The sequence below is a fragment of the Ranitomeya imitator genome, chromosome 2 (genome assembly GCF_032444005.1).
Source record: "Ranitomeya imitator isolate aRanImi1 chromosome 2, aRanImi1.pri, whole genome shotgun sequence".
Taxonomy (NCBI): domain Eukaryota; kingdom Metazoa; phylum Chordata; class Amphibia; order Anura; family Dendrobatidae; genus Ranitomeya; species Ranitomeya imitator.
Genome location: NC_091283.1, coordinates 649,658,263 through 649,684,382, shown reverse-complemented (window position 1 = coordinate 649,684,382; position 26,120 = coordinate 649,658,263). Strand labels below are relative to the sequence as shown.

At 42.1% G+C, this 26,120-nt stretch overlaps 1 protein-coding gene across 3 annotated transcripts in view; it reads right to left on the bottom strand.

Moving 5' to 3' along the window:
• Nucleotides 1-3,230: 3,230 nt before the first annotated feature.
• LOC138667091 (oocyte zinc finger protein XlCOF22-like) overlaps nt 3,231-26,120 on the bottom strand; it is a 45,599-nt gene continuing 22,709 nt past the window's right edge. For 2 of the 3 annotated variants that reach the window (XM_069755390.1, XM_069755389.1), the window contains 2 exons: nt 7,564-7,687; nt 3,231-5,488 (listed from right to left, as the gene is read on the bottom strand). In XM_069755390.1, the coding sequence (XP_069611491.1) occupies nt 4,398-5,488; nt 7,564-7,687 (1,215 nt within the window). In that variant the 3' untranslated portion in view covers nt 3,231-4,397. Of the gene's footprint in view, nt 5,489-7,563; nt 7,688-15,367; nt 15,400-26,120 lie in introns of those variants that run through there. The other variant, XM_069755391.1, reaches the window with a different exon arrangement.

The window sequence follows — 26,120 nt, the reverse complement described above, 5'->3', positions numbered from 1 at the left end:
GTTTCTAAAATGGGGTCACTTGTGGGGGGTCTCTACTGTTTAGGCACACCAGGGGCTCTGCAAACGCAACGTGACACCCGCAGACCATTCCATCAAAGTCTGCATTTCAAAAGTCACTACTTCCCTTCTGAGCCCCGACGTGTGCCCAAACAGTGGTTTACCCCCACATATGGGGTATCAGCGTACTCAGGAGAAACTGGACAACAACTTTTGGGGTCCAATTTCTCCTGTAACCCTTGGGAAAATAAAAAATTCTGGGCTAAATAATTATTTTTGAGGAAAGAAAACGTATTTATTATTTTCACGGCTCTGCATTATAAACTTCTATGAAGCACTTGGGGGTTCAAAGTGCTCACCACACATCTAGATAAGTTCCTTTCAGGGTCTAGTTTCCAAAATGGGGTCACTTGTGGGGGGTTTCTACTGTTTAGGCACATCAGGGGCTCTGCAAACGCAACGTGACGCCCGCAGAGCATTCCATCAAAGTCTGCATTTCAAAACGTCACTACTTCAATTCCGAGCCCCGGCATGTGCCCAAACAGTAGTTTACCCCCACATATGGGGTATCAGCGTACTCAGGAGAAACTGGACAACAACTTTTGGGATCCAATTTCTCCTGTAACCCTTGGGAAAATAAAAAATTCTGGGCTAAATAATTATTTTTGAGGAAAGAAAACGTATTTATTATTTTCACGGCTCTGCATTATAAACTTCTATGAAGCACTTGGGGGTTCAAAGTGCTCACCACACATCTAGATAAGTTCCTTTGGGGGTCTAGTTTCCAAAATGGGGTCACTTGTGGGGGGTTTCTACTGTTAAGCCACATCAGGGGCTCTGCAAACGCAACGTGACGCCCACAGAGCATTCCATCAAAGTCTGCATTTCAAAACGTCACTACTTCACTTCCGAGCCCCGGCATGTGCCCAAACAGTGATTTACCCCCACATATGGGGTATCAGCGTACTCAGGAGAAACTGGACAACAACTTTTGGGGTCAAATTTCTCCTGTTACCCTTGGGAAAATAAAAAATTGCAGGCTAAAAGATCATTTTTGAGAAAATAATTTTTTTTTTTATTTTCATGGCTCTGCGTTATAAACTTCTGTGAAGCACTTGGGGGTTCAAAGTCCTCACCACACATCTAGATTAGTTCCTTTGGGGGTCTAGTTTCCAAAATGGTGTCATTTCTGGGGGATCTCCAATGTTTAAGCACACAGGGGCTCTCCAAACGTGACATGGTGTCCGCTAATGATTGGAGCTAATTTTCCATTTAAAAAGCCAAATGGCGTGCCATCCCTTCCGAGCCCTGCCGTGCGCCCAAACAGTGGTTTACCCCCACATATGGGGTATCAGCGTACTCAGGACAAACTGGACAACAATATTTGGGGTCCAATTTCTCCCATTATCCTTGGCAAAATAGGAAATTCCAGGCTAAAAAATCATTTTTGAGGAAAGAAAAATTATTTTTTATTTTCATGGCTCTGCGTTATAAACTTCTGTGAAGCACCTGGGGGTTTAAAGTGCTCAATATGCATCTAGATAAGTTCCTTGGGGGGTCTAGTTTCCAAAATGGGGTCACTTGTGGGGGAGCTCCAATGTTTAGGCACACAGGGGGCTCTCCAAACGCGACATGGTGTCCGCTAACAATTGGAGCTAATTTTCCATTCAAAAAGTCAAATGGCGCGCCTTCCCTTCCGAGCCCTGCCGTGTGCCCAAACAGTGGTTTACCCCCACATATGAGGTATCGGCGTACTCGGGAGAAATTGCCCAACAAATTTTATGATCCATTTTATCCTACTGCCCATGTGAAAATGAAAAAATTGAGGCGAAAATAATTTTTTTGTGAAAAAAAAAGTACTTTTTCATTTTTACAGATCAATTTGTGAAGCACCTGAGGGTTTAAAGTGCTCACTAGGCAACTAAATAAGTTCCTTGGGGGGTCTAGTTTCCAAAATGGGGTCACTTGTGGGGGAGCGCCAATGTTTAGGCACACAGGAGCTATCCAAACGCGACATGGTGTCCGCTAACGATGGAAATAATTTTTCATTCAAAAAGTCAAATGGCGCTCCTTCCCTTCCGAGCCTTACCATGTGCCCAAACAGTGGTTTACCCCCACATGTGAGGTATTGGTGTACTCAGGAGAAATTGCCCAACACATTTTAGGATCCATTTTATCCTGTTGCCCATGTGAAAATGAAAAAATTGAGGCTAAAAGAATTTTTTTGTGAAAAAAAAGTACTTTTTCATTTTTACGGATCAATTTGTGAAGCACCTGGGGGTTCAAAGTGCTCACTATGCATCTAGATAAGTTCCTTGGGGCGTCTAGTTTCCAAAATGGGGTCATTTGTGGGGGAGCTCCAATTTTTAGGCACACGGGGGCTCTCCAAACGTGACATGGTGTCCGCTAAAGAGTGGAGCCAATTTTTGATTCAAAAAGTCAAATGGCGCTCCTTCCCTTCCAAGCCCTGCCGTGCGCCCAAACAGTGGTTTACCCCCACATATGAGGTATCAGCGTACTCAGGACAAATTGGACAACAACTTTCGTGGTTCAGTTTCTCCTTTTACCATTGGGAAAATAAAAAAATTGTTGCTAAAAGATAATTTTTGTGACTAAAAAGTTAAATGTTCATTTTTTCCTTCCATGTTGCTTCTGCTGCTGTGAAGCACCTGAAGGGTTAATAAACTTCTTGAATGTGGTTTTGAGTACCTTGAGGGGTGCAGTTTTTAGAATGGTGTCACTTTTGGGTATTTTCAGCCATATAGACCCCTCAAACTGACTTCAAATGTGAGGTGGTCCCTAAAAAAAATGGTTTTGTAAATTTCGTTGTAAAAATGAGAAATCGCTGGTCAAATTTTAACCCTTATAACTTCCTAACAAAAAAAAATTTTGTTTCCAAAATTGTGCTGATGTAAAGTAAACATGTGGGAAATGTTATTTATTAACTATTTTGTGTCACATATCTCTCTGGTTTAACAGAATAAAAATTCAAAATGTGAAAATTGCGAAATTTTCAAAATTTTCGCCAAATTTCCGTGTTTATCACAAATAAATGCAGAATTTATTGACCTAAATTTACCACTAACATGAAGCCCAATATGTCACGAAAAAACAATCTCAGAACCGCTAGGATCCGTTGAAGCGTTCCTGAGTTATTACCTCATAAAGGGACACTGGTCAGAATTGCAAAAAACGGCAAGGTCTTTAAGGTCAAAATAGGCTGGGTCTTGAAGGGGTTAATGAAGAAAAGCAGCGCAAAGGGGGTGGAAGAAGAGAAAAAAAAAAACATTCTCAACAGAAAAAAATAAATATAAATTATGACACATTTGCTATGCATATACTTAAAGCATGCGATAAAATATTCGGACATTGCATTACCTCAATTTATGGGCAAGGGCTGGGATGTGTGGTCTTTCTAATGCTTTGAAGAAGTTAAAGGAATTATGTGGTCTTAAATTACAAGCCGGCAGTCACTACACATTACTTCAGTCATGTGAATCCGAATGTGCACTGTGAGAATTCTCCAGCACAGGTAGCGGGAGGTCGTGTGACTGCAGGTGTGTGATATGTATATTCTCAGCCACATTCCGAGTAGCCAGTTTCTTTTCTTGCTCAATACGCTAGCATTGAGAGAGGCCACCCTCATCTAGCTGGAATGTGGCCAGGAGTATGTATATGGCATATTTGCAGTCAGAGGACCACCGTTCCCAGCACAGACACTGTACAATCCTTAGAGAACGCATAAATGTGAGGATTCACAAGTCTGCAATCACACAGAGTGGCTGCTTTATTTGTAGCTCAAAACAGGACAAGCACTTTAAACATGATGAAGCTTACCTGCTGTGCAACGTTTAAGGACCTACAGAATATTGGCTTAGGCTACAGCTTATATTCTGGTGTTCTCCCTCCAAATCAACTATGATCAGTTCAGTGACATCATACCTAGCTGTGATGGATGAAAGTCCAGCAATATAATGGAATTCTCTAAAAAGTCACAGCTAAAGGTACGCAGCACAGACGTCGGTAAAAGAAAAACCCCAACCTTAGTCTCATAAGGCATGCATCTGCCATAGTTATTGAGCAAGTGTGCTCTGACACATTAGCAAAGTGAGTTTATTAATTTTGGGTAGAATAATAACATTTAATAACATTCTGTAGGTCACCAATAACATACAAGAGCATATAAATATGCACTGCAAATGGGACAGGGATTGTCATAAAAGTAATACCTATAACTGGAATATAACACATGGGCATTTTAAGAACAGTGAACAAAAAATACTGATGAATCTGTAACAAAAACAACACTTGCATGACTATGCATTTTGGATGGAGCAGCCCTTCATATTGCTTGTTGTATTTTTGCTTGGAGACATCTCTCACGGGTTAAATCCATGTATTCACATAACAGAAACCACACTTTGTGGAGAAATACCGTTACCCTCGGTGTGAGTTTTCTTATGTTTTACAAGATCCGAATTGGTGAGGAAACCTGTTGAACACTCAGGGCAGGAATACAACTTCTCTATTGTGTGAGTCTTTTGGTGACTGAGCAAGTTGGAATGACGCCTGAAACACTTGCCACACTCCAAGCAGCAGTGCGGCTTTTCACCAGTGTGTATTTTATTGTGATCAATAAGATTTGATACTCTTGAAAACCGTCTTCCACATTGCAAGCAAGCGTACGGCTTTTCTCCTGTGTGAATTCGCGCATGTTTAACAAGTTCGGACTTACTGATAAAACACTTCCCACACTGACAGCAGGAGAAAGGCTTCTCTCCTGTATGGATTCGCTGATGGCTTAAAAGATTGGAATTCAATTTAAAGCTTTTTCCACATTCAAGACAAGAATACGGCCGCTCTTCCATGTGAATCTTCTGATGTCGAAGGAGATGTGACTTGTATGGAAAATTCTTCCCACATTCAACACATATGAAACACATGGGATCTTTCTTTTTAAACTTGCTGTCACTTTTGGTAAAAATCCATAAAGGATGATCCATGATATTTTCTTCATCACCTGAAACAGGTTCATCTTTAATATGTGAAAACGAACCTTTACGAACACTATGTATAGGTGCAAACGTGTCAGTGTACTGTTGGAGATCTGTACAGATATCCGAGCTGGTAAGATTTTCTTCTGCATCCAAAATAGACTCTTCCTTATTATGCAAATATTTATTAGGGGATTGCTCGGTGCGCACGTTGAGGGCAGTATTTGAAGTGTTGCCTCCACCACATAACACAGATTCCTCCTTAACATGAGAAGGTGAGTAATTTGTGTATTGTGCAAATTTATACATTTTAGTCTTGGTGATCGATGGTTCTTTACATAAAGCTGGTGTCTCAATAGTGTTTTGTGGACTGTCGACAATATCTGGGACATCCGATGCGTACTTTCCAGTTCCTATGGTAATATCGTTGTCAATCATATCATCCTGAGAAGAAATAGGGGAAGGAGACCCCCCTGATATTTCTGTATCAGTTAAATCTGTTGGGAAATGAATACATCATGTTAGGAGGTTAGAATTACTGCCATGCTTTAGTAAGGCTTCTTGCTGTGACAAGCACTGTCAATCAACATAACATTATACCAGATGAAGGCGTGATGCATCTCCATACAAGCACAACTCCAACCACTTAGCACAGACTGGAAATTGGTCTAGTTATAGTCATCATATAGAATATGAATAGAACCCTAATTCAGAGAAGTAGGTCGAGTTCCTAATTAATTCTCTTTTCTCATAAAAAGAACAGATTTGAACACTTTGGGGATAGGGGAAAATATGTGTAAGTGGGTTAAGAGCTGGCTCAGGGATAGGAAACAAAGGGTGGTTATTAATGGAGGAAACTCGGACTGGGTCGTGGTCAGCAGTGGGGTACCACAGGGGTCAGTATTGGGCCCTCTTCTTTTTAACATTTATTAATGATCTTGTAGGGGGCATACAGAGTGGAATTTCAATATTTGCAGATGACACTAAACTCTGCAAGGTAATCAATACAGAGGAGGACAATTTTATATTACATGATTTATGTAAACTAGAAGCTTGGGCTGATAAATGGTAAATGAGCTTTAATGGGGATAAATGTAAGGTCATGCACTTGGGTAGAAGTAATAAGATGTATAACTATGTGCTTAATTCTAAAACTCTGGGCAAATCCGTCAATGAAAAATACCTGGGTGTATGATAAACTCACATTTAGTGGCCAGTGTCAGGGAGCTGCTGCAAAGGCAAATAAAATAATGGGATGCATTAATAGAGGCATAGATGCTCATGAGGAGAACATAATTTTACCTCTATACAAGTCACTAGTGCGACCACACTTAGAATACTGTGTACAGTTCTGGTCTCCGGTGTATAAGAAAGACATAGCTGAACTGGAGCGGGTGCAGAGAAGAGCGACCAAGGTTATTAGAGGACTGGGGGGTCTGCAATACCAAGATAGGTTATTACACTTGGGGATATTTAGTTTGGAAAAACGAAGGCTAAGGGGTGATGTTAATGTATAAATATATGAGGGGACAGTACAAAGACCTTTCTGAAGATCTTTTTAATCATAGACCTGAACCAGGGACAAGGGGGCATCCTCTACGTCTGGAGGAAAGAAGGTTTAAGCATAATAACAGATGCAGATTTTTTACTGTAAGAGCAGTGAGACTATGGAACTCTGCCATATGATGTTGTAATGAGTGATTCATTACTTAAATTTAAAAGGGGACTGGATGCCTTTCTGGAAAAGTATAATGTTACAGGGTATATATACTAGATTCCTTGTTAGGGTGTTGATCCAGGGAACTAGTCTGATTGCCGTATGTGGAGTCGGGAAGGAATTTTTTTCCCCAGTGTGGAGCTTACTCATTGCCACATGGTTTTTTTTTGCCTTCCTCTGGATCAACATGTTAGGGCATGTTAGGTTAAGCTATGGGTTGAACTAGATGGACTTAAAGTCTTCCGTCAACCTTAATAACTACTGTATTTTCTGGCGTATAAGACTACTTTTTAACCCTTGAAAATCTTCTCAAAAGTCGGGTATCGTCTTATACGCCAGGTGTCGTCTTATAGGGCAGGTGCGGAGTAATCTGCAGTCGCCGCATATTGTGGGGGGAGCGACCCCAATGACGAGGTGAGGGGGCACCTCACCGGGAAGGTGTAAGTGAAGCAGAGGCAGAGAAGGAGATAATAGGATACCAGGGTGAGACAGATTAGTGAAAGAGGAGTGTTTTTCTAAGCACAGCACCGCTCTCTCTCTTTTTTGCATAACCCTGGCATCCCAGACGCAGACAGTTTGCTTCACTTACACCTTCCTGGTGAGGCGCTCCCTCACCTCGTCATCGGGACCACTCCCCCCCACTATATACGTCGACCGCAGATTGCTTCGCACCCACCCTATAAGACTACACCCGGCATATAAGACAACCCCCGACTTTTGAGAAGATTTTATATTTTAACTGGAAAAGTTGGGGGTCGTCTTATACGCCCAGTCGTCTTATACGCCGGAAAATACGGGTATGTTACTTTAAAAGATCATTCTGCACACTGGAGCTAGTTATAGTAACCCTCTTACCAGGTGATGTGCAGCTTTGGCGAGATTCCATCTTGATTTCCACGTTCTGATTCTTGCATCTTTCTGAATATTCCCACTCCTCCATTGAAGAATCATCATCTTCCTCTTGAAAACAGTCAGGGACCTGAGAAGGACAATGATACATACAGGTGTTGTGTGAATGATAAACTGTATAATGATTTTCATGAACAAATTTAGCTGTATGTTCTTTGTACTATAGTCCTCATACTTATTTGCCCAAAATGGATCATTCAGAAGAAATAATGACATGATTAGGGTTGTATTAAATGGGTTGTTGGGCATTTATAATAGATGGCCTATCTTTAGGATGGGTCCGATGCTCGGTATCCCCAACCATCAGTTATTGGCACAGATGGCAACCAGATGTAATAAATAAATAATCACTGATCTGTTCAAACTGTGGATCATCTTCAGGCCAGATATATATCAGTGATAGATATACATAGTAAACTAATTAGATACCTAGTTTAACACCTTGGTACAAAATGATATACCTATATAGTGCTTCTAGTGGATGCTCAAGTCTGCACTGACTCTATATTGAAAAAGAACCCATACATGTTTGGTGTCTATGAACTCGTAATGACCTGGGGAATCATATTGGCCAGTTTTACAATTTAGTGAATACGGTAAAAAAACAAAAACAACAACAACTGTGGAATTGCATTGTTGTGCAATTTCACTGGACTTGGATTTTTTTTCATTTTCCAGTTAAAACCAATGGTGTTGTTAAAAAGTACAACTCATCCCACAAAAAATAAAACAAGCCCTCACATGGTCATATTGACCAAAAAAAAAAAAAAAAAAAAAAAAAAAGAAAAAACTTATGGTTCTGGGAAGAAGGGGAGCAAAAGATGGAAACACAAACAATACCACCTCCGGTCGTTAAGGGGTTAAAGAGCTTTTGAAATGTCCAATTACTTTTAATCTCTTAAAAAAAAAAACAAAAAAAAAAACCAGCTAAATATGAAAAGAATTGTGATTCCTAAACCCTTACTCCAATTATGAAGTAAATGCACTCAAATTAACCGCTTTACCCCCGAGTGTGGTTTGCACGTGAAGGACCAGACCAATTTTTACAATTCTGACCACTGTCCCTTTATGAGGTAATACTCTGGAACACTTCAATAGATCCCAGTGATTGAGACTTTTTTCGTGACATATTGTAATTCATGATTGTGTCAAACATTCTTTGATATGACTTGAGTTTGTGGAAAAAGAAAAAAAAAACAAAAAAACACAGAGACTTGGGTAAAATGTTGCAATTTTCCAAATTTGAATTCTTAAATCAGAGAAAATATGTCACACAAAATAGTTCATAAATAACATTTCCCATATGTCCACTTTACATCAGTACAATTTTGGAACCAATTTTTTTTGTTTGTTTGTTAGGAAGTTATAAGGGTTAAAAGTTGACCAGCGATTCCTCATTTTTACAACACCATTTTTTTTTTCTTTTACGGACCACATCACATTGGAAGCCATTTTGAGGGGTCTATATGATATAAGATACCAAAAAGTGAAAGCTTTTTAAAAACTGCACCCCTAAAAAAAACACATTCAAAAAGTTTATTAACCCTTGAAGGTGCTTCACAGGAATTTTTGGAATGTTTAAAAAAAATAAAAATAAATATGAACATTTAGCTTTCAAAAAAATTACTTCAGATCCAATTTTTTTTTTAAATTTCACCAAGGGTGACAAAGTTGTGAAATTTCTCCTGAATGTGCTGATACCCCATATGTGGGGGTAAACCACTGTTTGGGCACATGGCAGAGCTCGCAAGAGAAGGAGCACCGTTTGACTTTTTCAACGCAAAATTGGCTGGAATTGAGATCAGACGCCATGTCACGTTTGGAGAGCCCCTGATGTGCCTAAAGAGTAGAAACCTCCCACATTTTTCTAAGGGCTACTAAGAAATTATTATTTTTTTTTTTTACAACAAACTGAGGTCAATTTTTTCCTGAGTGCACCAATACCCTACATGTAATCAGGAAATATTTTTCAGGCACAGTGCAAAGCTCAGAAGGAAAAAGAGCACCAGATTTTACCATTATGGTTTGCAGGTGCCATGGCCCACTGGGAGAGCCCATGAGGTGCCAGAACAGAAGAACGCCCCATAAGTGACCCCATTTTATGAGCTACACCTCTCAATGAATTCATCTAGCTGTGCAGTGATCATATTGACACCACGGGTGTGTCACAGAATTGTATACAATTAAACAGTAAAGACAAAATATCTACATTTTTCCCACCAAAATTTTGTTTTAGCCAAATATTTTACATTTTCACACAAGAAGTGGGTGAAAATGGCACCAAACTTTGTCCCACAATTTCTACTGAACATGGCAATACCCCATATGTGGCTGTACAGTACTACCTAGCCATGCGGAGAGACTTGGGAGGAGCGCAGCACTATTTGCCTCCTGAAGCCCAGATTTTCATAGAAGAACTGGAAGAACTACCGAAACGCACATTAAGGGGGTCCACTGTTGCAGGTTGGAACTCTTGTAAATATCAACACACCGAATAAACAATGGACGGCACTAGAGAAGCACAAATCAATATGGACATTAACTCCTTAAAGAACATCCGAAAAATACACAGGTGGCACGTATGTTCTGGGTATACGGTGCTCAGCACTAATAAGCAATCCACAGTAAATTCGATGAAACAAGAAAAGAAAACAGTGCGGCACTCACCCTTTTTTGAAGCTGTGAAATCGTGCTCTTTATTGGAGAAAAATATATTTAAAACATCCGTTAGGACATCAGGTCAGGTCTCCCCTATGCCTCCAAGCTACTGGAACAACACGTTTACCTTGAACTGTCCTCCCATCTCTCTTCTTGCTCCCTCTTTGACAGCTTACAATCTGGCTTCCGGTCACACCATTCCACTGAAACTGCCCTAACTGAGGTCACCAATGACCTCTTAACCGCCAAGAGCAAGCGACACTACTCTGTCCTCCTCCTCCTCGACTTGTCGGCTGCCTTTGACACAGTGGACCATTCCCTATTATTACAGACCCTCCTATCCCTTGGCATCGCAGACTTGGCCCTATCCTGGATCTCATCATACCTAACAGACCGGACATTCAGCGACTTCCACTCACACACCACCTCCTCACCTTGCCCCCTATCTGTCGGAGTACCACAAGGTTCAGTCCTTGGGCCCCTGCTCTTCTCCATTTACACCTTTGGCCTGGGACAGCTCATAGAATCTCATGGCTTTCAGTATCACCTCTATGCTGATGACACACAGATCTACATCTCTGGACCAGATATCACCTCCCTTCTAACCAGAATCCCTCAATGTCTGTCCACTATTTCATCCTTCTTCTCCGCTAGATTTCTGAAACTTAACATGGACAAAACAGAATTCATCATCTTTCCCCCATCTCACGCGACCCCCCCCAACGAACCTATCCATTACAGTAAATGGCTGCCCACTCTCCCCAGTCCCACAAGCCCGCTGTCTTGGGGTAATCCTTGACACTGATCTCTCCTTTAAACCACATATCCAAGCCCTTTCCACTTCCTGCCGACTTCAACTCAAACATATTTCACGAATCCGTTCATTCCTCAACCATGAATCTGCAAAAACCCTAGTCCATGCCCTCATCATCTCTCGCCTTGACTACTGCAACCTCCTGCTCTGTGGCCTCCCCTCTAACACTCTCGCACCCCTCCAATCTATTCTAAACTCTGCTGCCCGACTAATCCACCTGTCCCCCCGCTATTCCCCAACCTCTCCCCTCTGTCAATCCCTTCACTGGCTCCCCATTGCCCAGAGACTCCACTACAAAACCCTAACCATGACATACAAAGCCATCCACAACCTGTCTCCTCCATACATCTGTGACCTCGTCTCCCGGTACTTTCCTGCACGCAACCTCCGATCCTCACAAGATCTCCTTCTCTACTCCCCTATTATCTCCTCTTTCCACAATCGCATACAAGATTTCTCTCGCGTATCACCCCTACTCTGGAACCCTCTACCCCAACATATCAGACTCTCGCCTACCATCGAAACCTTCAAAAAGAACCTGAAGACCCACCTCTTCCGACAAGCCTACAACCTGCAGTAACCACCGATCGACCAAACCGCTGCATGACCAGCTCTATCCTCGCATACTGTATTCTCACCTATCCCTTGTAGATTGTGAGCCTTCGCGGGCAGGGTCCTCACTCCTCCTGCACCAGTTATGACTTGTATTGTTTAAGATTATTGTACTTGTTTTTATTATGTATACCCCTCACATGTAAAGCGCCATGGAATACATGGCGCTATAACAATAAATAATAATAAATAATAATAATATAATAAAGTTTTTTGGTGTTTTTTTTCATAAATCTTGCTATTATGTGCCACTGAAAACATCTACTGTGTTTATTTCAGCAATATTACCTGTTATCATGCTGTAGCAGCACATCTTTAGTGCTGGATCCAGCTCTCATTGGGTTAATCGACAACTTCCTTTCTCCTGAGTTATTGTGGTCTAATACTACAAGTTCCATGATGCATTGCACTCGCATGTAACTCTGCACTGGCACACCCACTCCAAAACACACCCAAACCCCTCCCTCCTCTCTGTTCAGGCTGATGAGGAGAGGTCACATCTTGGTCACAAGCTGTAAAGCAGCACCAAGCACTGCACAACCATGTGATCAAGCTTTGAGCTTTTTTTCTTTCTCATCTATTTCATAGTATAGTTTAATATACATATATGATATACTGTAAAGAGATCTCACTGCGTATATGTCTTAGATATGTAAATTACACAGTACATGTGTGGGTATATACAGTGGGGCAAAAAAGTATTTAGTCAGTCAGCAATAGTGCAAGTTCCACCACTTAAAAAGATGAGAGGCGTCTGTAATTTACATCATAGGTAGACCTCAACTATGGGAGACAAACTGAGAAAAAAAAATCCAGAAAATCACATTGTCTGTTTTTTTAACATTTTATTTGCATATTATGGTGGAAAATAAGTATTTGGTCAGAAACAAAATTTCATCTCAATACTTTGTAATATATCCTTTGTTGGCAATGACAGAGGTCAAACGTTTTCTGTAAGTCTTCACAGGGTTGCCACACACTGTTGTTGGTATGTTGGCCCATTCCTCCATGCAGATCTCCTCTAGAGCAGTGATGTTTTTGGCTTTTCGCTTGGCAACACGGACTTTCAACTCCCTCCAAAGGTTTTCTATAGGGTTGAGATCTGGAGACTGGCTAGGCCACTCCAGGACCTTGAAATGCTTCTTACGAAGCCACTCCTTCGTTGCCCTGGCGGTGTGCTTTGGATCATTGTCATGTTGAAAGACCCAGCCACGTTTCATCTTCAATGCCCTTGCTGATGGAAGGAGGTTTGCACTCAAAATCTCACGATACATGGCCCCATTCATTCTTTCATGTACCCGGATCAGTCGTCCTGGCCCCTTTGCAGAGAAACAGCCCCAAAGCATGATGTTTCCACCACCATGCTTTACAGTAGGTATGGTGTTTGGAGGAAAAAGAATACTGAGTTGCATCCACCAAACACGACAAGTTGTGTTTCTACCAAACAGTTCCAGTTTGGTTTCATCAGACCATAGGACATTCTCCCAAAACTCCTCTGGATCATCCAAATGCTCTCTAGCAAACTTCAGACGGGCCCGGACATGTACTGGCTTAAGCAGTGGGACACGTCTGGCACTGCAGGATCTGAGTCCATGGTGGCGTAGTGTGTTACTTATGGTAGGCCTTGTTACATTGGTCCCAGCTCTCTGCAGTTCATTCACTAGGTCCCCCCGCGTGGTTCTGGGATTTTTGCTCACCGTTCTTGTGATCATTCTGACCCCACGGGGTGGGATTTTGCGTGGAGCCCCAGATCGAGGGAGATTATCAGTGGTCTTGTATGTCTTCCATTTTCTAATTATTGCTCCCACTGTTGATTTCTTCACTCCAAGCTGGTTGGCTATTGCAGATTCAGTCTTCCCAGCCTGGTGCAGGGCTACAATTTTGTTTCTGGTGTCCTTTGACAGCTCTTTGGTCTTCACCATAGTGGAGTTTGGAGTCAGACTGTTTGAGGGTGTGCACAGGTGTCTTTTTATACTGATAACAAGTTTAAACAGGTGCCATTACTACAGGTAATGAGTGGAGGAAAGAGGAGACTCTTAAAGAAGAAGTTACAGGTCTGTGAGAGACAGAAATCTTGATTGTTTGTTTCTGACCAAATACTTATTTTCCACCATAATATGCAAAAAAAATGATAAAAAAACAGACAATGTGATTTTCTGGATTTTTTTTTCTCAGTTTGTCTCCCATAGTTGAGGTCTACCTATGATGTAAATTACAGACGCCTCTCATCTTTTTAAGTGGTGGAACTTGCACTATTGCTGACTGACTAAATACTTTTTTGCCCCACTGTATGTCCATCTACATACACTTGTGTGCATGTTTATATTATGTGTGTTCTTATTTTACACTATTTGTGCTCATATACAGGCACAGTCCGGCCGCAAATTGGCCCCCAACTACTTCCGTCCAGTCAGTGCCCCCTCCATACTCCCCTCCAGTCAGCGCCCACATAGCGTTTTGGGATTGCGTTTCTCCGTGGCATAACGCAGTCCTTTAACGCTGTCATTAATCGTCTAAGTGTGCCCAATTTTTACTATTGATGCTGCCTATGCAGCATCAATAATAAAAACATATGATGTTAAAAGGAACACACAAAAAAAAATTACATTATATTCTCACCTTCCGCGCCAGCCTTTCACACTACTCGCGACGATCCGGTCCAAATAATGCATTGCGGCAATGCCCGAACATGACGTAGCGTTCTCGCGAGACCGCTACATCATCACGTGTTATGGCCGCAAGGCATTACTGGCAACGGAACGTCACAACATGGCCTGGATGCGGGGGACGCCGGAAGGGGAGTATATAACAATTTTTTTTTTTTTTTTTTTTAACAGGGATATGGTGCAATATACTATGTGGGCTTTGTTATATACTACGTGGGCTGTATTATATACTACATACATATTCTAGAGTACTCGATGCGTTACAATCTGGCCAACATCTAGTAAATCTTATTCACGCAGCGTTTCCCAGTTGAAAACAAAATGGCAAAATACTAGGCAGAAACATGTGTTAACGCTGTGATAAAGTGCATAGTGCTAATAAGGTGATACATATAGTGCTTACTCATGTGGGTATGGTGCCCGCTGAGTACGTAGCTCCAACGCACGTTTCACAATATTTGCTTCTTCGGGAGGCTTGTGTACTGCTGCTTCAGATTGTTGTGTCATCACTAGTGTTGAGCATTCCGATACTGCAAATATCGGGTATCGGCTGATATTCGCTGTATCGGAATTCCGATACCGAGTTCCGATATTTTTGCGATATCGGAAATCGGAATCGGAAGTTCCTATAGTGCAATTATGCAGTATAATGAAGAGTGGGCGGTGCGTGGGCGGAGACTGGGTGTGTATGTGCGGGCGGTGTCTGTGCATGACCGTGGGGCTCTCTGCGGCGGGCGTGGTCTCTGCACGGTGGGCGTGGTCTCTGCGCGGCGGGCGTGGTCTCTGCGCGGCGTGTCTCAGTGTGGGCATCGTCCGATGGGGCTACAAGTCCCATCGGACGATGCCTACTACACTGACAGTGATTGAAACATTAGCCAATGATGGGACAGTAGTAGTCCCATCATCCAGCTAATGTGTTGAATGAAAAAAATAAAATAAAATACTCCATACATACTCCATACATGACATACAGTACATTAAACATAGAGTTCATACTCACCATTACTTGTCATTTTGATCCCCGAAGCCAGTGTCATCTGTAAAAAAGGTGAAAAAAAAAATAACCAATATACTCCCTGTCCACAGAAATCCACGAGTGTCCCACGACGATCTCCCGTGGAGAACAGTAGCAACAGCTGTTGCAACCACTCTCCAGGGGCCCCAGAAACACAATGACGGGAGGAAGGGATTCATCCGCCGCTGTGAAAAAAATAGTCCCTAGCCTCACTTATGGCATTGCTGGGTGAGAAATTTTCCCACGCAGCAATTGCCATAAAGTAAGACTTTGAACTTTAGTAACCTCAGTGATGCACTGCAGGAGCCATTGTCTCCCGATGTCACTGTTCTATAGGGGAGATCGTCGTGGGACGCTCGTTATTAATTGGACTATGGCGGACGGGTAGTATACTTTTTTTATTTTTGTTTTTTTTTTGCAGGTGCTGAAGTATGGTATGTATGGTTAAAATGGTTAAATGAAGATTAAAATACTTTTTTCCGAATGTGTGCGTGTTTTATTAACCCTTTCTTACTATTGGATTAATAATGGATAGAGGCGTCTTATTGACGCCTCTCCATTATTAACCCGGCTTAATGTCACCTTACAATAGCAAGGTGACATTAACCCCTTATTACCCCACATCCCACCGCTACACGGGAGTGGGAAGAGATTGGCTAAATGCTGGAATTGGCGCATCTGACAGATGCGCCATTTCTGGGGCGGCTGCGGACTGGCATTTGTAGCCGGGGGAGGGGGGGGGGGGGGGGGAGGGGGGCAATATCCATGGCCCCTCTCTAGCCTATGAATATCAGCCCGCAGCTGTCTGCGTAGCCTTTCTGGCTATAAAATACAGGGGGACCCCACGTCATTTTTTTTGGGGGGGACCCCTATTTTAATAGCCAGTAAAGGCTACGCAGACAGCTGCGGGCTGGTATTCATAGCAGGCTACAAATATTGGCCCCCAGCTTTCCCCCTCTGGCGCAGAAAATTGCGGGGGAGCCCACGCCATTTTTTAATTTTTTTTTTAAAATTCAACACTCATTAAGGCCTCTTTCACTCTTGCGTCGGTACGGGTCTGTCGCTATGCGTCGGGCCGATGTACCGATGCACGTTGTGAAATTTTTGTACGACGTGGGCAGCGGATGAAGTCCGTGGAGGAAGGGGCGGAGTTTCTGCCGCGCATGCGCGTTAGAAAATGGTGGGCGCGACGGCCAAAAAAACGTTGACTTGAACGTTTTTTTTCGTGCCGACGGTCCGCCAAAACACGACAGATCCATTGCACGACGGATGCAACGTGTGACCATCCATCGCGATCCGTCGCTAATAAAAGTCTATGGGTACAAAACGTATCCTGCGAGCACATTTGCAGGATCCGTTTTTTTTTTCAACAGATCCGTTTTTTTCTCAGAGTTGTATTAGCGCCGGAGTGCGCCTGATGGCCACACGTTTCATCCATTTTTTGCTAGATCCTTCGTTGTGCGTTTTTTTGACGGACAGAAAAACCGTTCCTCTGTATGTGTTTTCCATCCGGCGGAAACAGCGTTTTTGACGGATCCTGCAAAACACGGATGAAACGTGTGGCCATCAGGCGCAATCCGGCGCTAATACAACTCTACGAGAAAAAACGGATCCTGCAAATGTGCTCACCGGATGCGTTTTATCCAGACTTGTATTAGCGACGGATAGCCACAATTCGCGTCCGTCGTGCTACAGATCAGTCGTGTTTTGGCAGACCGTCGGCACGAAAAAAACGTTCAAGTGAACGGTTTTTTGGCCGTTGCGCCCGCTATTTTCTACTGCGTATGCGCGGCAGAAACTCCGCCCCCTCCTCCCCGCACTTCAGAATGGGCAGCGGATGCATTAGAAAACTGCATCCGCTGCCCACGTCGTGCACAAATTTCACAACGTGCGTCGGCCCGACGCATAGCGACGGACCTGTACCGACGCAAGAGTGAAAGAGGCCTTAATGAGCGTTGAAATAAAAAAAAAAAAAAAAAAAAGGAAAAAAACGGCGTGGGCTCCCGCGCAATTTTCTGCGCCAGAGGGGGAAAGACGACGGCCGGGGGCCAATATTTGTAGCCTGCTGTCTGCGTAGCCTTTACTGGCCATTAAAAAAGGGGGACCCCCCCAAAAATGACGTGGGGTCCCCTCATATGATATTCATAGCCTAGAGAGGGGCCATAGATATTGCACCACCCCCCCCCCGGCTACAAATACCAGTCCGCAGCCGCCCCAGAAATGGCGCATCTGTAAGATGCGCCAATTCCGCCACTTAGCCCCTCTCGTCCCACTCCCGAGTAGCGGTGGGATATGGGGTAATAAAGGGGTTAATGTCACCTTGCTATTGTAAGGTGACATTAAGCCGGGTTAATAACGGAGAGGAGTCAATAAGACGCCTATCCATTATTAATCCAATAGTAAGAAAGGGTTAATAAAACACGCACACATTCGGAAAAAAGTAATATTCTTCATTTAACCATAATTACCATACTTCAGCACCTGCAAAAAAACGTAAAATAAACCGTATACTACCTGTCCGCCATAGTCAAATTATTAACGAGTGTCCCATGACGATCTCCCCTATAGAACAGTGACATCGGGTGATGTCACTGCTCTATAGGACCCTCAGTGACACACTGACAGGAGACAATGGCTCCTGCAGTGCATCACTGAGGTTACTCTAGTTCACTGGTCTCACTTTATGGCATTTGCTGCGTGGGAAAATGTCTCACCCAGCAATGCCAAAAGTGAGACTAGGGACTATTTTCTCACAGGGGCGTAGGAATACATTGTGAGGAATACATTGTGGAAGGATACCTTCCATCATTGTGTTCCTGGAGCCCCTGGAGAGCGGTCGCATGAGCTGATGCGCCTGCTCTCCATGGGAGATCATCGTGGGACACTCTTTTTAATTGGATTTCTGTGGATCAGGGAGTATATTGTTTGTTTATTCTAATATTTTTTACAGGTGACAATGGCTTCGGGGAACAAAGTGACAAGTGATGGTGAGTATGTACTCTATGTTATATGTACTGTATGTCTATGTATGTTGTATGTATGTACTGTATGTCTATGTATGTATGTACTGTATGTCTATGTATGTTGTATGTATGTACTGTATGTCGCATGTCCCATGACGCATGTCGTCGCATGGTGCAGGTCGTCGCATGGTGCATGTCGTATATATGTATGTACTGTGTATGTGTTTTTTTTATTTTTTTACATTGAACACATTAGCCGGATGATGGGACTACTACTGTCCCATCATTGGCTAATGTGTCACTCACTGTCATTGTAGCAGGCGTAGCCTGATGGGACTTGTAGTCCCATCGGACGATGCCTGCGCGCGCACGCGCACACACACACACACACACACACCCCAGCAGACCCCCGGCGCCGGCACGCACATACCGGCGCCGGCACGCACATACCCCGGCCGCAGTCCGACTCCGCACAACAATCATCCCTGGCAAGCCCCGCCCTCTCCTAGCACAGCCCTGCCCACCCCCAGCACCGCCCCGCAGGCAGCCCCCCAGCGCCACCCACAGCCCAGTCACTCTTGATGAGTGACTGCTGTCTGTGGGGGCTGGTCACGCCTGCTAGTGCTACTGACGTCACGTCAATTTCCAGAGTCCAGAGAAATGAGCGGCGGCTGCAGCCTGGGGGTCACGTGACCCGGACTCAGCTACCGGAATAGCGCCGCTCAAAAGCGAAAACGGCAACGCAAGGTATTTGCACAATTTATTAGGGGCCCCGGGGGGGATACATTGGGGGGTTAATTGAAAGTAGTGGACAACCCCTTTAACCCTTACTGTCTTGAATGTTCATTATGATATATATTGCATTGTTAGGGTGATTAGGACTGCAGCATATAGGTACTTACTAGTTTACAGGCTCTATATGTGCAAACCCCTATAAATGGAGTGGTTCTTAATATAATCTCTGCACAGTATATTTTTTGTTTTTCTGTTTATTATGTGTCATCTCCTTTTTATGCACCTTTTTCAAAATTATTGTTAAATAAAAATCAATAATTTTTAGACACTATTTTGCATTTGGAGGATTTTTTTTCCCTTATTGATTCTTAGTCTTTCACGGTCCTCTGTAACTATTTAGGGCATAATAGGCTCTCGGATCACAGTTGGCGTCCACAGTGCCAGGGAAGAAGCGTTACAGTAAGCGCTGTTCTCCGGCACTTGGTGCTGAACAAGGCTCTCATCATTCTTCTCTGCTCTGCCAGAATTCGGAGCGAGCAGGGGAGAATGAGGAGTTATATTTAAGTGATAAAAGAGAGAGCAGGTGGTGGCTGATGGGACTAGTACTGCCATCAGCCTACCCCTGCTGCCGCTAATAACAGTGACAACAGGAGCAGCTGATGGGGGTATTCACTTTATTTTTGTGAGGTGAGCTGAATAATTAATGCTATTTTGGGGTAGATAAGACAATGTGCTTACCCTTTGTATTGTAGTGTGTGATATATAGGATTTGGCTCACCTCACAAAAATAAGCCCTCCTATACTGTAGCTCCATAAGAAAAGAAAAACAAAAAACAAACCATACTATACAAGATGGATATCGCCATACTAGTACTGACCTGATGAATCACAAAGGTTCTTTTTTACTATACAAAGTATGTGGTACAAAAATAACAATTAATTTAATTTTGTCACCATTTTCATCCCACTTGGATTTTTTTTTACCAGCTTTCAGTACATTGTAGTTTATTCATTTTACCATATACTGTAACTTCTTACGCAAAAAAATTACTGTTTTTTTCACCAAAACAAACAGTTTAACATTATAACGGAACTTGCAATTTGGCATTTATTGTTTACTGTTTGTTTTTTTACCATTTGCGCTTGTTTTGTTCATTTCTATCTGGAAGAATACAAGTGGGGTTTTAATTTCTAAATTGAGAGCATAATATTTAGAATTGAGAGTCCTCAGTGGTTGATACCTTTTAAAGGCTAACTGAAAAGATGCCATTTTTCTTTCTACTATTGCAAGGAGCCTTCTGAGATTGCTGGCTGGGGATGCGTGCACTTTGTTAAGGTACTGTGTTTGGTGCTGTTCGAATTTTTTAACCTAAATATTTTTCTGTGGAAATCTGCACCTTTTGTTTGGCCATATATTTGGCCTTTTATTGGACTATGGATAATAATTTTGAGCCCGGCGTTTTTGCATTTACTGACTAAGAAGAGGAAAGAATTCTTGGTAATGTGGAGGTTGATGCCACATTTTTGAGTACTCAATCACTATTTGACCTAAAAACTAAATAAAAAATAATTAAAAAAAAAAATAAATCATTAACACTACGTTTGCACTTGATAACTTTAACCCCTCTCTGACCTTAGACGTACTATCCCGTTGAGGTGCCCTGGGCCTATCTGACCCTCGACGGGATAGTACGTCATAGCGACCGGCCGCGCTCACGGGGGGGGGGGGGGGGGGGGGGGGGACACCAAAATATGGAAAAATTATAGCTCTCAAAATGTGGTAACGCAAAAAATATTTTTTGCAATAAAAAGTGTCTTTCAGTGTGTGATGGCTGCCAATCATAAAAATCCGCTAAAAAACCCGCTATAAAAGTAAATCAAACCCCCCTTCATCACCCCCTTAGTTAGGGAAAAATAAAAAAATTAAAAAAATGTATTTATTTCCATTTTCCCGTTAGGGCTAGGGTTAAGGCTACAGTTAGGGTTGGGGCTAAAGTTACAGTTAGGGTTTAGATTACATTTACGGTTGGGAAAAGGGTTGGGATTAGGGTTAGGGGTGTGTCTGGGTTAAAGGTGTGGTTAGGGTTATCGTTGGGATTAGGGTTAGGGGTGTGTTTGGATTAGGGTTTCAGTTATAATTGGGGGGTTTCCACTGTTTAGGCACATCAGTGGCTCTCCAAACGCGACATGGCGTCCGATCTCAATTCCAGCCATTTCTGCGTTGAAAAAGTAAAACAGTGCTCCTTCCCTTCCGAGCTCTCCCGTGTGCCCAAACAGGGGTTTACCCCAACATGTGGGGTATCAGCGTACTCAGGACAAATTAGACAACTTTTGTGGTCCAATTTCTCCTGTTACCCTTGGGAAAATACAAAACTGGGGGCTAAAAAAATAATTTTTGTGGGGAAAAAAAAAGATTTTTTATTTTCACAGCTCTGCGTTATAAACTGTAGTGAAACACTTGGGGGTTCAAAGTACTCAGAACACATCTAGATAAGTTCCTTGAGGGGTCTAGATTCCAATATGGGGTCACTTGTGGGGGGTTTCTACTGTTTAAGGTACCGTTACACTAAACGACTAACCAATGACCACGACCAGCGATACGACCTGGCCGTGATCGTTGGTAAGTCGTTGTGTGGTCGCTGGGGAGCTGTCACACAGACAGCTCTCTCCAGCGACCAACGATCAGGGGAACGACTTCGGCATCGGTGAAACGGTCTTCAACGATGCCGAAGTCTCCCTGCAGCACCCGGGTAACAGGGTAAACATCGGGTTACTAAGTGCAGGGCCGCACTTAGTAACCCGATATTTACCCTGGTTACCATTGTAAAAGTTAAAAAAAAAAAAAAAAAAACACTACATACTTACATTCCGATGTCTGTCACGTCCCCCGCCGTCAGCTTCCCGCACTGACTCAGAGCCGGCCGTAAAGCAGAGCACAGCGGTGACGTCACCGCTGTGCTCTGCGTGCTTTACGGCCGGCGCTGACAGTCAGTGCAGGGGAGCTGACGGCGGGGAACGTGACAGACATCGGAATGTAAGTATGTAGTGTTTTTTTGTTTGTTTTTTTTTTACTTTTACAATGGTAACCAGGGTAAATATCGGGTTACTAAGCGTGGCCCTACGCTTAGTAACCCGATATTTACCCTGGTTACAAGTGAACACATCGCTGGATCGGCGTCACACACGCCGATCCAGCGATGACAGCGGGTGATCAGCGACCAATAAAAGGTCCTGATCATTCCCCTGATCATTCCCCACGACCAACGATCTCCCAGCAGGGGCCTGATCGTTGGTCGCTGTCACACATAACGAGATCGTTAGCGGGATCGTTGCTACGTCACAAAAAGCGTGACGTTGCAACGATATCGTTAACAAAATCGTTATGTGTGAAGGTACCTTTAGGTACATTAGGGGCTCTGCAAACGCAATGTGACACCTGCAGACCAATCCATCAAGTTTGCATTCCAAATGATGCTCCTTCCCTTCCGAGCTCTCCCATGCGCCCAAACAGTGGTTTACCCCACATATGGGGTATCGGCGTACTCAGGACAAATTGTACAACAACTTTTGGGGTCCATTTTCTCCTGTTACCCTTGGTAAAAAAAAACAAATTGGAGCTGAAGTAAATTTTTTGTGAAAAAAAGTTAAATGTTCATTTTTATTTAAACATTCCAAAAATTCCTGTGAAACACCTGAAGAGTTAATAAGCTTCTTGAATATGGTTTTGAGCACCTTGAGGGGTGCAGTTTTTAGAATGGTGTCACACTTGGGTATTTTCTATCATATAGACCCCTCAAAATGACTTCAAATGAGATGTGGTCCCTAAAAAAAAAAAACGGTGTTGTAAAAATGAGAAATTGCTAGTCGACTTTTAACCCTTATAACTCCCCAACAAAAAAAAAAATTTGGTTCCAAAATTGTGCTGATGTAAAGTAGACATGTGGGAAATGTTACTTATTAAGTATTTTGTGTGACATATCTCTGTGATTTAATTGCATAAAAATTCAAAGTTGGAAAATTGCGAAATTTTCAAAATTTTCGCCAAATTTCCATTTTTTTCACAAATAAACGCAGGTAATATCAAAGAAATTTTACCACTATCATGAAGTACAATATGTCACGAGAAAACAATGCCAGAATCACCAGGATCTGTTGAAGCGTTCCAGAGTTATAACCTCATAAAGGGACAGTGGTCAATTGTAAAAATTGGCCTGGTCATTGACGTGCAAACCACCCTTGGGGGTAAAGGGGTTAAGCGAATATTTTAGAGCAAAAACGCTCCAATATTCGCCCTAACCTCATGACTGGTGATTCATCTTTTTGTACAAAGTTTTGTATGATTTCTAACAAATATAGTTTGGATTTAATATTGTTGAACATTGAATATTTACAATAGGAGTTATAAAAAATATCAACTAGAATGGTTTCCTGTGGAATCAGAAATTAAGAGATTTTTGAAAGAGGATTAATGGAACAGTTTTAAAATATCGGCTGATAAGATTGATAAATTACGATTAGAATTGGAGGATGTGAAACGGAAGAAATGGAACCGCGACATGGATGATTATAAAAGTCAGGCAACATCTATAACTGACAAAGGGAAGGTCAAGGGAACTGGAGAAAGAAAGGTCCATGGTTCAAAAAGAAAATAAATCTTTTTCATAGAGATACTGATTATGTGGGGACTAATTTTGATTTTTCCAGATATGGGTCCTCAAAAAGACAAACAGAAACCATCAGGAAAAGGGGAGGAAAGAACACCGGAGACCACAAAAAAAAGGAGAGAAAAGGGGAAACAAATCAGCAGTGGCAAAACAAGTAGCAACAAGGAGCAAGGATCAGGTTTAATTGTAAATATCTCTAAAAAAGTACTAACTGCTGATGAAATATCTGTGTTATCCCAAAGAATAATCCCTTGTTTAAGTACACGTTGATTGGTTCCAACTGACTGTTGATTTACAAAAATATTTTTAGATCCCTTAAACTTAAAGAGTGGTTTAGTAACAAAGTAATCACAGAATCAGCTTCAGTTGGTGAACTGGAGGTATCATTGAAAAATAGGAGTAATTTTGTACCACAAGTAGTCCACCTGTGATAGAAGAGTTTATTACTGCTGTAACGAGAGATATTGAGGTTTTGAAAAACTACTATGAAAAGGGTTTTAAAAACCCAAATATGACGAGAGGTGAAATTGAGGCTTTACATGATTTATCACACAATGAAGAAATTGTCAAAAAAAGTGCCGATAAAGGCGGCTCAGTGGTAATCATGGATCACCAGAATTATATTCATGAGACTGAAAGACAATTGGGGGCCCGGGAGGTATATGATAGACTTAATTATGATCCTAAATTTGAAATTGCAAGAGAGATTAAGAATATTCTGAATGATGCTTTAAATGAACAGATAATTGATAAAGATTTATTTGATTTTTTGAACACTGAACATCCAATTAGACCGGTTATATATATCCTCCCAAAAATCCATACGTTTCTCATTGATCCTCCTGGGAGGCCCATTGTTTCAGGCTGTGACTCCATTTTATCTAACATTTGGGCCTACATGGATAAAGTTCTCAACCCGATAGCTAGTCGTACTGACTCTTTTGTTAAAGACACTATTGACTATTTGCAAAAAATTAACCAAGTCAGCATATCGGGTGAAATAATTGTAGCTTCTTTTTACGTCACGTCACTTTACACCTCCATTTACCACTCTCGGGGGCTAAATGCAGTAAATAAGAAATTGACAAACACTGAATTTTCTATACAGGCAAGGGAATTTATCTTACAACTTTTGAAATTGGTTTTGGCAAAAAACTATTTTTTGTTTGGAGATGATTTTTATCTCCAGCTGCGCGGAGTCGCCATGGGTGCTAACATGGCACCCGCGTATGCTAACTTGGTAATGAGTGTCCTTGAGGAGGATTTTGTCTATGTGTCCCACCACTTCAGCTATGTTGCTGCATGGCGGAGATACATAGACGATATCTTCCTCATTTGGACTGGAACAGAAGCGATGCTCTTGGAGTTTCACAGATATATGAACACCATTGATGAAATGATTAAATTTACCTTGGCCCATTCAAATACTAATATACAGTTTTTGGATGTAGATGTAAAGATTATGGTTGAAGGCTTTACCACACAGTTATATACTAAAGTAACCAACAAGAATAAATTCGTTATCATTCAAAAGTCAGCATCCAAAAAAAATGATAGAAGCAATTCCTCTTAGTCAACTGATGAGAGTTAAACGCATTGAGAGCAATCAAATTTCACGAGAGATCAATGATTACTATGATGAAAATTTTTTCAAACAGATTACCCAAAAAATTTGCTGAAACGCCAAAAACATAAGGTGGATGAAATAACTAGGGTTGATTTATTTCAAAACAAAACTACTACTAAAAAATTTAACCGTATTCCCTTTGTCACAACATATTGCGAGGAGAGAAACAATTGCAAAAATAGTCCATGAACATTGGGGCATGTTAAATAGGTGCTTGCAAGAGTTTAAAAAAAAAACTCCGATCTTTTCTTATAAGAGGAATTGCACCGAAGGTTCTAATTTGATGATATCTGATATTGGATCGTTCAAGAAATCTTATCAGACTACACTGACTGGGAGGGACAGAAGGGGATGTTTCCCGTCTGTGATGCGTCAATTGTTGCCTCATGATTAAAGGTTCCAAATTTTTAAATCCCGTAACAAATGAAGAATTTAATATCTAACATTACTTGGCATGTGACTCCGATTATGTTGTATATCTTCTGCAGTGCCATTGTTCCTTGTGGTATGTTGCTGAAACTACGTGTGATTTGAAAACCAGGATTAATCAACACCGACATACCATAAAGGAAGAAGAGGATGGATTTACCAGTTTCAAAACATTTCACGGAAATACTTCACACAGAGAAACAATTGCGTTTCCGTATTATTGATGTAGTACCAGGTCTGAGGAGGGGAGGAGATCGTATTCAGAAATTAAAAAGAAAGGAACTCGAATGGATAATGAGATTACACAAGTTGAGACTGTT